This window comes from Hydra viridissima, unplaced genomic scaffold, assembly GCF_058129835.1.
Source record: "Hydra viridissima isolate aposymbiotic clone 2 unplaced genomic scaffold, HvirCarnegie_v1 scaffold_8, whole genome shotgun sequence".
NCBI classification, from domain to species: domain Eukaryota; kingdom Metazoa; phylum Cnidaria; class Hydrozoa; order Anthoathecata; family Hydridae; genus Hydra; species Hydra viridissima.
The window spans coordinates 4,817,547-4,834,298 of NW_028324307.1; the positions used below are offsets into that span (position 1 = coordinate 4,817,547).

General features: G+C 27.8%; 2 protein-coding genes across 2 annotated transcripts in view; both read left to right on the plus strand.

Annotated features, from left to right (window-relative positions):
• The window catches only part of LOC145186731 (uncharacterized), a 99,025-nt gene that overhangs the window by 73,427 nt on the left and 8,846 nt on the right, over positions 1-16,752 (plus strand). Inside the window, exons 18-25 of the mRNA XM_090094547.1 lie at positions 12,467-12,512; positions 12,868-13,189; positions 13,282-13,460; positions 13,899-14,024; positions 14,109-14,591; positions 14,676-15,029; positions 15,372-15,536; positions 16,565-16,717. Coding sequence (XP_089950673.1) covers positions 12,467-12,512; positions 12,868-13,189; positions 13,282-13,460; positions 13,899-14,024; positions 14,109-14,591; positions 14,676-15,029; positions 15,372-15,536; positions 16,565-16,717 — 1,828 coding nt within the window. The remainder of the gene's footprint in view (positions 1-12,466; positions 12,513-12,867; positions 13,190-13,281; positions 13,461-13,898; positions 14,025-14,108; positions 14,592-14,675; positions 15,030-15,371; positions 15,537-16,564; positions 16,718-16,752) is intronic.
• Positions 607-3,874, plus strand: LOC149884690 (uncharacterized). Its single transcript, XM_090095113.1, has 2 exons — positions 607-1,198; positions 3,070-3,874. Exons 1-2 carry the CDS (start codon positions 722-724, stop codon positions 3,832-3,834), a joined length of 1,242 nt encoding a protein of 413 aa, XP_089951239.1. The 5' UTR covers positions 607-721; the 3' UTR covers positions 3,835-3,874.

Sequence of the window (16,752 nt, forward strand, 5' to 3'; positions counted from 1 at the left end):
TTAATTTTTTGTTGTCACTGGTCTGATAAAATGACTTCGTTAATTAATGCATTTATGTTGTTTTTGAAGTATCACTATTGAATTTTATCTTGCCCCCCCCCCCCCCTTGAAAAAAATCCTGCCGGCGTCCATGATACCAATATACCAATAATTCTATACAGTTGAACTTGCATTTAGCAATAAACAAATGTTATCGCTTCTGCATAAAAAGTTATAATATAACTTTGAAGTAATATGCCAACGGACTTATTGAACAATCTTTTGATATTATGTAAAAAACTTAAATTTAAATAAAAATATCAGCTTTTTAACATTTCGCGAGATCTCGAAATTTAAACGTTGAGAGAAAGTTATTGATTTTTTTCGAAAAGTAAAAATCACTTAAAGTTTTAGCTTTAATTTTTAAAGAAATATAACTTATGTTTTTAACAATATATTTTTAAACAAGTAAATTTTAAAAAAATTAAAAAATAAGCCTATTTTAAAAGTAATCATTACTTACTAAAATTAGTATCTCATTTTCTCCCAACTTTTAAAATGGAAAATAGAACAAGATAATTCTTACCTCGCGATATATCGACACTTTTAAAAAATTAATATCGGGCATTATAAACTTTAAAAATTGATCAGTGTGCATTGACCCTTAGAAATAACTGAAAACAAAAAAAAATTAAATTTGAGTGTATTAAAGATTGGTTGTCTATGGTCTGTCTGCTATTTTATGGCACATTTTGAGTTACTTTTCAGCTGGATAAGCAGTTTTATAAACATTCGTCAGAATAAGTTGTTGAAGTTATGCTGCATGACATTTTTTACTATAGTAATTATCCATCTTATAACTATACAAACAAATTTGACTTTCTTATATAAAAATTGTGATACAGCTCAATTTTTAACGGGTAGTATAAAATATAATTTAATTCAGAGAGAAGATGTCGACAATTATCTAAAGAACAAACCAAAGAAAAAGAAAAATAATTCTCTTAAAACTTCATTAAATAAATTCCCATGGCATAAGCGACCGGACAAGTTTCTATTCTTAAATGAAAATATTGTTTACAAGAAATTTAATATTCCAAGGGCAACTAAACCTGAAAGAATTAACATGATTTTTATTGTATCCTCTGCACCATCTCGAGTTGACCGAAGAGATGCAATTCGCCAAACTTGGTGGAAACAATGCAAGTCCACTTCCAAGGTAGAAAAAAATTTTTTCATGTCTTTTCATTAATTTTGAATATACAATAAGGTATGCAAAGTTAAGAATATTAATTATACATTCAAAGTTATTTGTTTAATTTTGAATTTTTAGATAACCTCAAATTAAACTGAAAAACAAAATCATGGCATTTAGATAACATTTAAATCTAGGTGTTTAAAAAGTGAGTCTAAGACACAATAGACAGTGTAATTTACAGTCACCTATTTCCAAAGCAAGATTTGTAGAAATAATAAAAAGGAAAGTAAGACATTTTATTAAAGAAATTAAAGAGTTTATCATCAAGAGTTATGAAGCATGTTTATCATCAAGATTCATAAATTTTTATGCAAAAATGCTAGCCATATTATAAATATAATTTGTTAATAATTATAAGTGTGATAAACACACTACAAGCATACACCACCTTGATTAGTGAAGTTTATTCTATTAATATAATTCTTTTGTATTTTTGCCTCAACACCTTTTTTACTGTGGACCTAACATAAGTTTAAAGTATGTAGCTTTGAAAGTGAAAGTTGATTATGACTTATGATAATTATTATATAAATAATTATAAAATAGATAAATGGCAATTACAACTGTTTATTACTGATAATCTTGAAAACAAGAGTTAGCTTGATAACTAAAAAGCAACATTTATAATAAAAGAGTAATGGCATTATACTTAAACTTTTATATTAATTAATTGTGGAATTAAATTTCATTCTTATAGATTATCAATGTGAACTTTTTTTCTTAAAGAAATGTAATTTAAACAATCATTGCTAGAAAATCACAGGGATTATAAATAGGAAGTGCTAGATTTTGAAATTCTAACATTATTTATTCAGAATGTTTAGATATTTTTTTTTAGTTGTAAATATTCTTTAAATGATAATAATAGAAGTAATAGATGCTGTAATGGCAAAGCCAGCAAGTTTCCACACTTTGATAGCTTATTATTTGTTTAGTTTGTCTTTAGCCATAAGTCAATTTTTTCTTTGAATTCATATAGATTAACTGAATTAGCTATGTCACTAGGAGATTGTTCCAGTTAATTGATGCTTTGTTAAATAGTAAATTGTGCCTAGGAGTAAAATTGATTATATCTCTATCATATCACAAGCTATGTCCTCTTATTAAATGTTCTGTTTTGAATTTGAAACTTTTTACTAGCTAAACTTGTTCTAAGTTATTAAATGATTAGAATAAAGCTAAATCAGATTTCCACTTTCAAGTCTCCTTTTTAATGTTGCAATATTTAATTGCTTTAGTCGTTCTTTGTTTCTTAATTTTCTCAGCCCACTATTCAGTTGAGTTACTCTGTGTTGAACTTTTCTTAAAAATCTATGTCCATTTTAGCTTGTGGTGACCATACACTTACTGCAAACTCTAAATGAATCCTTACAAATATCAAATTAATATTTCTCAACAACTTGCTATTATCAAAACTATTAAAGGTTTTTCTTATTCCAATCATTTTATTAGCTTTAGATTAAGCAGAAATCACTTGATTTTTTTTATTTCATGGGTTTTGAGAATATCACTTCTGCTGTTTGTTAACATATCGGTATTCCAATTTAGAATTTTGTTTTGCTCTATCAACTAAATGCTCTTCGTATACTTTGCTAGAAAATTTTATTTCTTCTCAAATCTTTACATATTTTTTTGTTTCCTTCAATTTCAGGATCTTTTATTTGCACAAGTTGAAAACTAAAAGAAAACAGTTTATCAACTAACCTGAGATCAATTGAACTTATAAGCTATATACTGGAAAAATAGTTCTCTTTTGAATACTTACTCTATTTTTCTTATTAGAATTGTTTCTATTTCGGTAATGAAAAAAATTTTTTTTATAATGTTTTTAGTTAACTATTAAGTGTGTGTTCCTGACTGATTGGAAAGACCCTAGATCAAATGGTATTGAACTTTTTTCAGAAGCAGAGAATTATGGAGATGTTCACTTTCAAAACTTGACTGGGGGCTATGACTTTGGGAAACGATTTCTCTATCATATGGTGTGGGCAATGCAAAACTTCAATTTTGATTATTTTGTTCGAGTTGATGATGATTATTTTTTATGTATGAAAAGATTTCTTAGTGAAATACCCATGCCTCCAAAGAAGCTTTATCATTGGGGTTGGGTTCATTGTAATAAAGATGAAATTCGTCCAGATGAGAGCATAGTTTTGCTATCAAGGGATTTAATTGAAATTTTTTTAGGTCAAGATCCCAAGAAAATCTTATGCAACAGATGGGCAGATCAAATGATTGGTATTTGGGTTAACAATATTTATTTGCCTAAGTTTTATAGACATGATGTTCGTTTACATCATGACCCACCAGCTGAGTTTGTTGAAAAATTTAAATCTGAAAAAAATATTTGTTCTAAATACATTGGCATTCATGGTAGTTATCCAACTCAAATGAAAACTCTATGGAATCATAAAGGTTATAGTAACTTTGATACAAACAAGACCCTTGATGATTACAGTTATTTTTGCTGGTATGAATCATATATGAATTGGAAATTGTTTAAAGGGGAATGGAGAACTAAGCCAAAACTTTGTAGCACTAATCCTACCTGGGGCGGATCTTTTGGAACTGCTTATCTAGGGCGGCAAGGTCAGTAAAACTCTAGCACATTAGTCATTACATATATATATATATATATATATATATATATATATATATATATATATATATATATATATATATATATATATATATATATATATATATATATATATATATATATATAGTTATTATATATAGATATAGTAAGTTATTATATATAGATAGATAAATAGATTGGTTGTTTGATAGATAGATATCTTTGTATATTTGTTTAGATGTACGTAGTTTTGTATGTATATTTGTATGTATATTTGTTTTGTAAATTTCCTTTTAAAATAAAACTCAAGTTGTATATATTTTACAGCACAAGTTATTGTGAAATATTTTAAGAATTCACGATTTTGAAAATAAAAAGTTTTGTAATTCAGAAATATCGAAAACGATTTTTTTAATTTAAACTCTGTTCTTCATAAATATGTTTTAAGGGTTTTTTAAGCTTTACAATTATTTCTTAACTTTTAGTTCCATATTAATTCTACACAATAAATAGAAAATATTCCTTTTAAAATATATTGAATGCATTTGAATTTAGATTCCGGAATATTTATTGTTATCGTACATGAATTATTTTTCTCATATGAAACTAAAACTTATTTGTTGTTTTATTTTTCTCTAATTTCTTGTGATTGGCATATACCATTTACCATGTCAAAAGGACCAATACTGAAAGTGACCCTCTCAATCATCTTAAAATTTGTAAATTCAATATCACAGTCATGAATATGAAAATTTCCAAATATTAACTACTTTAAATTGCTTTAGCTCTCTGAAACTCGGGCTTTGCAGCCGATGTTAATGTTTTTTTAATGTATCACTTCATTATATTCTTATTTTCAATACTTTGCACAAAATAATGAGACTTTACACAAAATAATAAGACTAGAATAAACGGTAATCACATAAACAAGCTCGTTTTACAAAGAAAAAAAATTAACATTTTTTTTTATCTATAATAAACCTTGTTTTTTTTTTCCAAAGTTTCAGATTAAGTTCAAGGTTCCTGTTTTCGTTTTTAAAATGGGTAAAAACGCTAGCCTTAAAAAAAAAAAAACTAGTCCGTTTTAAAACAACAACTATTTATTCTCAAGGTTCCTACTTTTGAGGTTAAGTTCCAAAGGGTCATTGTTTACAAGGTTGCATTCTTAAATAACTCACGGTTTTCATTATATCGGGATATTTGAAGGCATCTGAGAAACTTACGTTTGCTTCTACTGTCAGTTCTCGTGCAGTCAATCTCCGATGCCGAATGTTCTATAATGGTCGAATCACCATATTATCATTTTGAGCAGTTTTGTGCGTACATACCTTTTATAAAATATTACATAAGCTCAATTTTAACTTTCCTGATTTTAAATACCTTTAAATGCCCTTGAAAAACACAACATCTTGAAGGTGTCAAAAAAGTTCTTTTAATTGGACCTGCATTCTATAAATATTATCTGGAAAGGATGTTAAAATATCTTAAAATGGTGTTAAAGCAACTTGAAAGGTTGTGAAAACACGTCAAGTTTAATGAATTGAAGTTTTCTAAAAAAAAAAATGGTTGGTTGTTTACAAGATTGCTTGAGTAAAATGTCTTTAAAAACCTATTACGATTGTTTATAAAATAAAATAATTAAACCGAAATGTATAAACTAAAACTATTTCCTGAAATAAAATATAAAATAATGCTTTTTAGTTTCAAAAATTTATATATTACAACTTCTTTACTTAACAGCTTTTTTGTTTCTGGATAAATTAATGAGCTATTTGTACACACGTTCGCACACTACCACTCATTTGAAACAGCGTTTTTTAGATTACAAACTATCCCCCAAACCATAAATAGTCAAAAAAAAAAGTTATTTCCTTTTTACTTCAATAATTGAAAACAGCTTTTGTTTTGTTTTGTTTTTTTTAAAAAATACTCTTTATGACGACCTGGCATGACCATATAATCACCTGAAAATGAATTCTTCGTCGCGTCAAAAAAAGATCCTTTCGACAGCGCTATCTGATATCGTTCAAAAACTAAAATTTTCAGTGTCCAAAAATTCAGTTCGCAGACGATTGCAACTCTTAGGACTTCTGAGCTTCAGAACAGCAAAAACCCTTTCATTTATCCAAAGAATTCAAAAGCAAGAGTTGAATTTGCAAATGGTTATTGACATTGGACTGTTATTGATTGAAAAATAATATTGTGGAGCGACGGCTCAAAGTATGATTGGAAAGGCAATTTGAAGGTTCATAGACCTAGAGGGTAACCGTTTGGACCCTAAATACACAAGAGAAATGGTCAAGCGTGGTGGAAAAGGTTTTAGTGAAGTTAGACATATCCGCCTAATAGATGACATAATGAATCGATTTTTTTATCCTTATATTTTCTTTGAAAAAGGTTGTTACACATGATGATGATAATACCGTCTCTTCTATGAACATTTCAACAAGACAACGACCCAAAACACACGCTCAACTCATGAAACAACAATTCGACCAGTTCAATCGCCTGATCTCATTCTAATTGAAAATTTATGGGTATAAAGTTGAACTTACTCTAAGACTTTTCAAAAGCACTTGTGAGCTATAAAATGCTATTGAAGCCACATATAATCAGATCTTACAAAAAAGGAAATCGGAAAACACATTGAGTGTATGTCGAAAAGAAATTCCATGATCCTAAAAACTCAATGGTATGCTGTTAATAAATGGCTATAGTACTTTTTAAAGCAATTTTAAAAAAGTTGCTTTTGTTTTGGTGTTCAACGATTTCAATTTTTTTCCAAAAAATGGATGCCGTTTTTTTGTTTGCTGAATTCACATGAAAAATAAATTTATAAAATTTCATACAAATGATAAGAATAAATACAATTTTATATGGTTCATAAAAAAATGTGTTTTGGAGTGTAAAAAATTTGCTTCTGTTATGGCAGAGTAAATTCTTTTTTGTTTAACATGTTATCTTGATCATTGTGCGTATTTTTTTTTTAGGGTCTACCTATCTGGTTGGTTGGTAGATCCAAAAAAATGTAAGCACAATTTTAACCAACCTTTTATTAACAGCAACTAGAAAAATGGTCTCAAATTTGTATATGAGCCTCATTTATCAAATAAATGATTTCGAGTTTAAAGACAATCGTGATCCAATTCTGCACAAAGTGAAAACGAGGTAAAACCTTTAGATAACCTCTGCAAGCTGTCTTATAAAATCCTTTGTGAATCCTCGACTTTCTTTGTCGGCATCTTTGTCTATGCCGATCTTGTGCTAAAATCATTAAAAAAAAAAAAAAACAGTTCCAGTAATAAATGATTTGTTTGCAGAACACATGCAACGAATTTTATAGTTGTTTTTTTTTTTCTAAAAATTATTTAAACATTTAAAATTAATCCATACGATTAGTGCATTTTTAATCTTGCGTTACTTAAAGAATTAATTATCTTTAACTATTTCTACAATAAACTAGTTTATGTGTTGTTGACAGTATTATGATTTCAATAAGTTAATTAAACAACTCGGTTGTATATTTTTCGGAACTATATTTTTCAGCTGTAAAAGGAACTCTCATAATTTGGCTTGAATTTCTTGTCAAAGAAAGTGTTTGGTCCTATTTTAGAATGTACATTTTTTCAGTGCAATATGTGACACAACTGACATATAAAGAAAATTCAAATACCTGGAAATAGAACAATTGAATGATATTTTTTATGGGAAAGTTAAGTAAATTGTTTCTTATTAGAATCAAAGTAGATATGGACCAAGAAAAAAAAAATCGTTTGATGCACATTTTCAGAGAAAGCGAATAAAACAAAATCATTAAAGTTGTTTATTTACTAACTACTATCACAATTATCTTTCGGTTGTTTAGAGTGTGGAGGAGGTGGGGGTGGGGGGGAGGTTTAGGGCTCATTAACATGTGGGAACATTAACAAGTGGGATCCTTAACTGCTGCAAAGAAGCAACTTCAAAGAAAAAAATTGAGGGAAGTGGGGCTTAGGGGTCACTTCCATTTGAAAAAAAAACTTTTAGGTGAGAATAAGTCAGAAATAAATTCATTATATTCGGCCTTTTTGAAAAACGGTAAAAATTATTCAGCAATTGCAAACATCACTTTTTAGGGCGAAACATACTTTTTTAAAATTTACTTGGTTACTTTATCTTAAAAAAGTATGAAAAATATTTATTATTGTTACGCTTTACGCGAATTTTTTTTCTCATCAATACCGAAAGAGGGATTTTTTCGAAACATAAAGCGAGGAAAATAATAATTTTATTAGAAGGCATGTAAATTATACATTAAGGAATAATTTGCAAGAAGATAATTATAATTATCAATTTAACTATACATCTTTATCTACATCTTGCTCAATAAAAAATCTGTAGAGGGAGAGGTTTGTCACTGTGGTAGACGTCGTTTGAGAATAATTTGCTTTTAACTAAAGGAGTCAAGGCCTTATAAATCAAACACAATTTTTCCTTTCATAGAAATTTTAAGTTGAAAAGGAAACTGTTGAATGAAGTTGTTGTTTACAGTACCATGCAAGAGCCCTAAAACTCCCTGGCCGGACCGACGAGGAAGAAGAGTTAATAAAAATGTTTTAAGTTTATTGATTTAACAAACTTATGGTTTTTATATTTATTGTTATTATATTTCATTATTTATATTATATTGTATAAAATCTGAAGTTTTTATAACGTGATAAAATGAAAAAGTGCAGTCAAATTTTGAAATACTTTGGCCTAAAATAAACTGTTTGGATGAAAAAGTTGGAGAAAGGGCGGGCTCCAAAAAGCTTTTGCAGGGGAAGGAGGGGAACACCGGCGTTTCATCTTAATGACTGTTTATTCTTTTTTAAAAAGCAACTTCTCTTTAAAAAAATTGCATAATTAATAAGTTTTTCATAGTTCATGGCTTTATTCATTATCGTGTTTTTTAGAAAGAAAAAGAAAAGGAATTTCTTTTTCAAATGATTTTTTATTTCGAACTTTTCCTTATTACAGAGTTTCTTTTGTCTGGATTGAAGCGTATATAATAATTAACGGTTGCAATTGATTCTAATTTAGCGTTATAAATAATGGAATAAAGCTGACGGGGTTTTTTAAAAGATTTTGTTCTTTATTGCTTCTTGTCGCGTAAATTCATTATTCTTATTGATGTTTTGATGAACTTAATATAAATTTTTTGGTAGAAATGTTGTCTGGAATGGCTTACAGAAGATAAGGCAATTTGCAAGCAATGTTGGTAAGAGTACACAAATATTATGTTTCATTTGAAACGTTTTTTTTATGCGTTTGATATCGAGGATTATTTTGCATTTTATCATATTAATTTGTTAAGAAGGATGTGCCAAATTAATTTGTAAAAGAACCAAATTCTAAGTTAAGTTTTAGAAGCGACTTCCAAAACTTTAGTAACTCCTTAAAAAGATATGCGGAGAAACTGCTGACAAATAGTCATGCAGCACTTTTTCTCCGCTAGAATTCCAAATTTAAATAATTTTTTTCTAAATATTTATGTGAACCGCCTGAAAATTAATCTTATTTGCAACCGCAGTTGAATTTTAAATGACGTCCGAATTTATTTTTGTACGGACGTCTCAGTCAAAACGGAAATTAAAAATAAGGATTCAAAACTTTTTTTTTTTCCCTTTTAAGTTGTTTTATCATTAAGTTTTTTCGAAATTTAACTTAATAATATTTAGCTTTCAAAAAGTAGAAAACAATTGTTTCAAGGTGCAATTTATCAAAAGTATTTGAATGCACCACCAGCTCAAGTTGCTGTAAAGTTGCAATAAAGTGACGTTTAAAAGTTTGGTGGTTGGTAATGTTTAATAAATTTTAACAGTTTTATTCTGGTAAAAAAAAAAAGTCCGATACAAAGAACCCGAATGATGTTCGGTTTACATCGGTGTTTTTCTACCAAGAATTTAAAGAAGAAGAGCACGTTGATTGAAAGAATTAAAAACTTCTCCCAAGTTATGAGAGGAAACTAATTCCAGTAGAAAATGTAATCAAAATGCTTTTCGTAACTTTCTCGTAACTATTTAACCACCCAAAAATCAATTATTAATTTTTTACACACTAACAATTAAAAATGAAAAGACGCCTACACCCACTACAAAGAAGTCAACAATCAAAAAAAAAAAAATAAATAAATAAAATCGAAACGTGTAAAGAAGGGGTTACGAAAAGGATAAAGAGGTTATGAAGAGGTTACGAGAGAGATTGGGAGAGAAGTTAATAGAGAATAGTTAAAAGTTAGAGTTCGATGAGTTTGGGTGGAAGAGGAGTTAAAGTCATAGGGGACTTCTGGGCGGGTATACAAAGACTTGAAATTGTATATCCACCCGTAAGACAGATGCGCCGAGATAAAGAACTTTTATAGAAAGGTTCTTTATCTCCCACATTTGTAAAACGCTGCCTCACAGTAACAAATTCCATCTGTTCAATCCTTTCTACCTTCAAAATTTACTAACAATGTAAATGAGCGAGCAGAGAGCCTCTAAGCAACACCTTTCATAAGGGTATATATATATATATATATATATATATATATATATATATATATATATATATATATATATATATATATATATATATATATATATATATATATATATATATATATATATATATATATATATATATATATATATAACCTCTACTGGTATTCCATTGAAATCTGCAAAATTTCCTTCCTTTGAAGTAGACAGAAAGGCAGTTGATTAATTGAAATTTATTTGTTTTGAAGTGTAAAAATCTGCTGCGGAGCGTCAGAATCAGAGCCTGGTCTATCAGCAACGACAAAAAGTCACTTTCTGAAAAAAGATCTTTACTTGGAAACCACTCATTATGATCCTTTGAATTGTAGGATTAGTAAATGCTGTTCTTATTATACCAGTAGGTCAAAGATAGTCATAAATCGATTGTTTACAGCTATCCACTCATCACTTGGTGAATAAAAACTTTTTAAGAGGACAGTAAACATTTCTGTTTGATAGATACAGCTTATGACTACAGTGAGCTGGAAAGGATAAAATTGTCATACTATTTTTTTTCTTGTGCAAAAAATGAAGAACTTGTGCATAAAGATGAGAGCTATGGTTGTTAATCAAAACTAAACAAGGCCGGTTGTTCAAGCAACGTGCGTGGGTGGCAAAATAGTAGCATTAAGCTGAGGGAATTAACAGGATCCCAAAAGAAGGGGTGAACCATTGTTCTAAGGTTTGTTTGCAATAAACGGGGCCCAAGATTTATTAAGAGGGCCAAAATAAAGCCTGATTTAGTTCTAAATGTAATTCTCAATTGAATTAAACTTAACTTTAACTTAATTAGAAAGATAAACTTTAAATAAATTCTTAAAAGAATTGCGGCTTTTTTGCTTCTCGAGTCAGTGAACCCTTAAAAAATGTTAAGGATTTCCTAGGAGTTCGAACGTCGAATTTATAACTTGGAATTTTGTAATTGTTTAAAGTATTCCGATGTTCCTTGGCTTATAATTATAACTTTTTTTTTTAAATATTGGATTATTTAAAAATTTAAATACTGGACAATCTTGGTGCTACAAAAAAAACCTCTAAACCAAAAGGTAATCAGATCAGGAAACAGACTAGGAACGATATTTAAAACAAATAACATTGTGTGTTAAAACTGATTCCAACACTAATAACAGAAAAATTTCGGTAAACTGACCTAGCATTGTGACATCAATCATCAAAAGAATCTCAATAATTAGATTTCTAATGGCCCATCTATATGCCAGAGCAATAATAGAGGTCTCAAGAATTCTGAAACAAAATGTTCAAGAATCATGAAATAAAGTACAATATATATATATATATATATATATATATATATATATATATATATATATATATATATATATATATATATATATATATATATATATATATATATATATATATATATATATATATATTGTACTTTATTTATATATATAAAGGTGTATATATCAGGATATCAGGAAGTACAATATATATATAGGTATATCTGAGAAAACGTACATCTGGAACATTACAAAAAATTAAGCTTAAATACTGCTTAAATCATTATTATTTAAGCACTTTAACAATGAAAGAATAACAGTTCATATCTTTAGGCTAATATCTGTAAAAAGTTCATAAATCTTATGAGAAATAAAGTGTAGGTAAATGCAAATCTCAAGATTAAAAAGGAAAATACTACTCAATAATTGTTGACTGAACTAGCTAAAACCCACTTTGAATTCTCATGACATTATATCATTACATACCTAAAATCAAAAGCTCTCAGACTCTCAGTTTTAGGTTCTTTATCTTATAAAGGTTTAAGAAAACCTCAAAGACCCTACCTTTTTTTTAAATATTTTTAGAGTTCTGGATATATATAAATTGCTATGAACAAAATTTCCTTCAAACAATATTTAAAGATATGCTTTTATAAGATACTTATATCTGTAATGGCAAAGTGTTAGGAAAATAAAAGTCTTATTTTTTACACTCTTATTATATCTTAGTATTTGAAATTCTATGTGAACTATGTCAGTTTTAAGTCTGGTTTTTATTTTACAATTGATTTTTTTTTGGTATGTTTGCATATTATTTATCATTTTATCATATTAGTTAACAACATGTATGTTTTTTTTACATTCTTAGATACTTCTTGTCTTTATGTCTAGCATTTCACATATAAAGACTACTTGTAAGTCTAATTTCTATTTTTGTTTTTGTTGTTTTTCTTTTCAAGATAAATGTTGTAATTTTGTGAGTGTTCGCTAAATAAAAGCACAGTATTTATAATTCAGGAGTTCAAGACTTTTTTGAAATGTTTCATTTTTTAAAATTTTTTAAATGAATCTTAAGGAAGAAAAGAACATTAATGCATTTGATCAAAGTGTTTTTAAAAATATTTTTTTGTGTAGAGTTCTTGTGTTAACCTTTTTTTCTCCATTTTAAATATCCACTATATTTTGTAGCTAGTTTTTTATGTTATGACCAATTAGTAACAGAGGTTTGTTAAATTGAATCAATTTTTTTAATTTTTTTTTATCTCAAAGTTACTCCTGGTTTAATGCATGAGCTTTTTCGATTTAAATCTATGTTTGATATGATCAAAGCCCAAAAACCCAATGCAAATTTTCCAAGAGACCCAGACTATTACAAAATTATTGATGCTTTCAATGCAACAGAAAATTCAGATAGCTACTATGGATATCGTATTCATGGCTGGTTTCGAGCACCCCAGACAGGGAATTATAGATTTGTAAATTTCTGTGAACAAAGCTTTAATCTTTACTTGAGTAATGATATGTATCCAGAAAAGAAAAAGTTGATATTGAAACAAGTGCAAAGTAGTAGTACACCATTTATGTCTAACAGGTATTTTCAAATAGATTTTCTGACTTCAAGTATAACTAAATTATTCATAAACTTTACAAATTTTTGTGTACATTCATACATCAATTTTTTAGAGGCATAGATATACCAAACTCTAAAACAGTTTTTTTGGAAGAAAATTTTATATACTATGTTGAAGCTATATTCAGTATAGTAAAATCAGCAAACTGTTTGTCTCTTGGTGTTCGTCTCCCAAACGAAAGAGAGGTAGTGAAACCTATACAAAGAGATTGGTTGAGTCCATTGAGAGTGGGTAAGTTTTATAAAGCAGTTTAGAATTAAAGTGCTTTTAATTTACTTTTGCTCTTTCTTAAGATATACCTTTAATATAATAAACTTAGCATTGATCATAATAATTATAATAACTATACTGCATAATAAATATATCAAATAAATTAGTAGATATCAAATTTTTGCTTTTTAATTTGGTATTACTACTTTTGAAAACTAATATTAGAATGCATTAATATTTAAAAGATTTTTTTCCTATTGCTTAATATATATATATATATATATATATATATATATATATATATATATATATATATATATATATATATATATATATATATATATATATATATATATATATATATACTGTTGTTTTATTCATAAACTGCTTATACTTCTCAGTTTTTACCCAAATCAATTTAAAGTTTATTTAATTTTGATTTTTAAAAAAATTGTATAGAAACATGTGTATCTTCGAATTGTTACCAACCAGTTAATGAAAAGTGCATTTTCGAAAATAAAAAGTATGTGATTTGTACTTGCAAAAGTGGTTACAAAATCTTAAATGACATCATCATTTGCAGAGGTTGGTAATATTGATAGAGGTAGATTATGTTAAAAATTTAAAACACTTAGAAGACCACTGTGTCCTTATAAATTTTTTTTGTAGGTACATTATTTATTGATCGAGATATTATACTGCAAACCAAAAATCACCTAGCAACAATGAATACTATTTTTAAAGAATTTGCAGTTTCTTTTGATATTTATCCAATTTTCCTTGAAAATATTTGGCAAAATGCCATTCATTTAACCACAGGAGGAAATCAAGAGAAATATGGCGATAGAACTCCTGGCGTGTTCCCTCAAAATGATGCTTGGTATATTTCTTCCTCAATAAATGGTTCAGTAGACAATGCTTTTATATACTATGGATTAATTCCATTAAAGACATGGTCCAGCATTCAAATATCTCAAAAATTTGTTGATGGTCAATATATGTATATAATAAAATTAAACAATACAGTAATCTTTTCCACTGTTAACATTCAAGCTGAAGATTTTTCAAATGTAAAGGTCTATGCATCAGATCCCTGGCACAAAGCTCTGAAAGGATTTGTTCGAAATTTAGATATTGCTAGTGGCAGTACTGGTAACACTATCTAAAAGTTTTACCTTTTTTTTTTTTTTTTTAACTTAAAGTGTGATTATTTAAACCTTTTCATTAAATCCATAGGTGATTTTCAAAAAGGAAATGATGGCTACTTTTACAAGTTTTTTGATATCGAGATGAATTGGGAAAATGCAAAATACCAATGTGAAATTCAAGGGGGTAGATTAGCAACTAATGAAGGGACTGAATCTCAAGATTTTTTTGTAAAAAATAAAAGAAGAACTTACTGGATTGGTGCTAGCTATGACAACATTCAAGCTGAATGGATATGGGTAAATAAAGTAAAGGTTCTCAACCCACAATGGAAAAAAGGAATGCCTATTAGAAGCAAACAAAATGGGTGCGCGAAAGTTGAAAAAGATATGAGTTGGGCTAATATTGATTGCAAGCTAATGCTACCTTTTGTGTGTCAAATTGGTAATATTTTGATTGTTTTAAAGAATCTTTTTTATGACCTTGATCATTGTTGTTATTGATGTGTAGTTAACATTAATTGGAGACTTAATTTCGAAAACTAGATTAATCAAAAAAGCTTACTTTTCAGGAGACAGAAAAATTGTTGAAGTCAAAGGTTGTTTTTGAAGAACTCCTTCAAGCTTTACAAACAAATATCTCATGACTAGAGTTGTTTTTTAGGAAACAATAAATGTAAAAAAGGTAGTTTTTGAAATAAAGTCTTCAATTAACTTCTTCAGTAACAGACTTAAAAAAGATTTTAATTCATTAAGTTATACATATTTAATAAGTAATTAAACACAGGAACATGGGGTGAATGGAGCAATTGGTCTTCATGCAGTGCATTGTGTGGGGAAGGAGAAATTATGAGAACTCGAGCATGTAATAACTCCTTATATCCAGAACAGTGTATTCAAGGTAGCTTCTTAAAGGAAACAAAAGTCTGTAAAAGTGGTGTCAGTTGTGAGGGTAAGTATTTCTTACAAAAACTAAAACTTTGGTTATTAGTATTGAAGAGCTTCTTACCTTTCAAAAAAGTAGTAATTAATCTAATATATAAAATGTTATGTTTGAACTATATTTTTAAAATTCTTATAAGTATTACAATCTTGTGTTAAAATAAAATGCTGTTTTTTTTACTTTGCTAAAAAGGTTTAATGCACTTTATGGGAGGCTTTTTTATCTTTAATATCCTAAAACATGCTTTCTAGATTTTTAAAAGCCACTGCTCTAAACCTATACAAACATTTTATTTAAACTAATTTGGAATTAGGTTGAAGTTATAAGAACGAGAAAAAACTTATTAAAATGATAAGAATAAAATTTCAGTAGGCAATTAAAGTTTTACAATTACAACAGAAAAAATTTAATCAATTTTCCCCGTCTATATTTTGAGAATACAAGAGTCATATTGTCAACACAAAAGGAAATGTATGGCCAACGAGTTTTCACCTTGAGCTCTGCTATGTGCAAAATTTAATGAGTCTATATAAGTATAAGTTTTATTTTTTTTTAAATATTTTAAAAGATTTTTTTAATGTTTGATAAAAAAGTGAAATAAAACTTTATTAAATTTTTTTACAAAAAATTCATACGGTTTACAATATTTAGTAACAATTTGCAATAATTTACATTTTTATACTTATAAATGTATCTAAAATGTTTATCTTGGCACCACCCATAAAATGCCCTTTTAGGGTGGTGTTTTATGTTATAAACTATAGTTTATTTAAAACTAGTCTGAAGCCACATAAAAATCTAAAAATCGGTTTTAAAATGGATTAAGAACTATATCTCTAATATTCTGAGAATATATACAAAAATATGTTGAACATGAATGAAACTTTTGAAGTCATTAGTTCATTTTTAATGAAATTAGAATTATTTAATGTAGACTGCATTGACATCTATAGACTAACATGGTTAAAATAAGGAAGGTACTTACTTCAAATCATATTGCAAAATACTTGAATTTTAAATGTGGACCTTCTACTTAGGAATCTGGTCAGATTGGAGTAAATGGTCTAGTTGCAGTTCATCGTGTGGTAGTGGAATAATGAACAGAAAAAGAGAATGCAACAACACAGAGTATTTATGTCAAGGCAACAAAACAGAATTTAGAGAATGTGTCAGTAGCAATCTTTGCAAAGGTATGATTTAAAAATATATATTTTATGCGAACCTC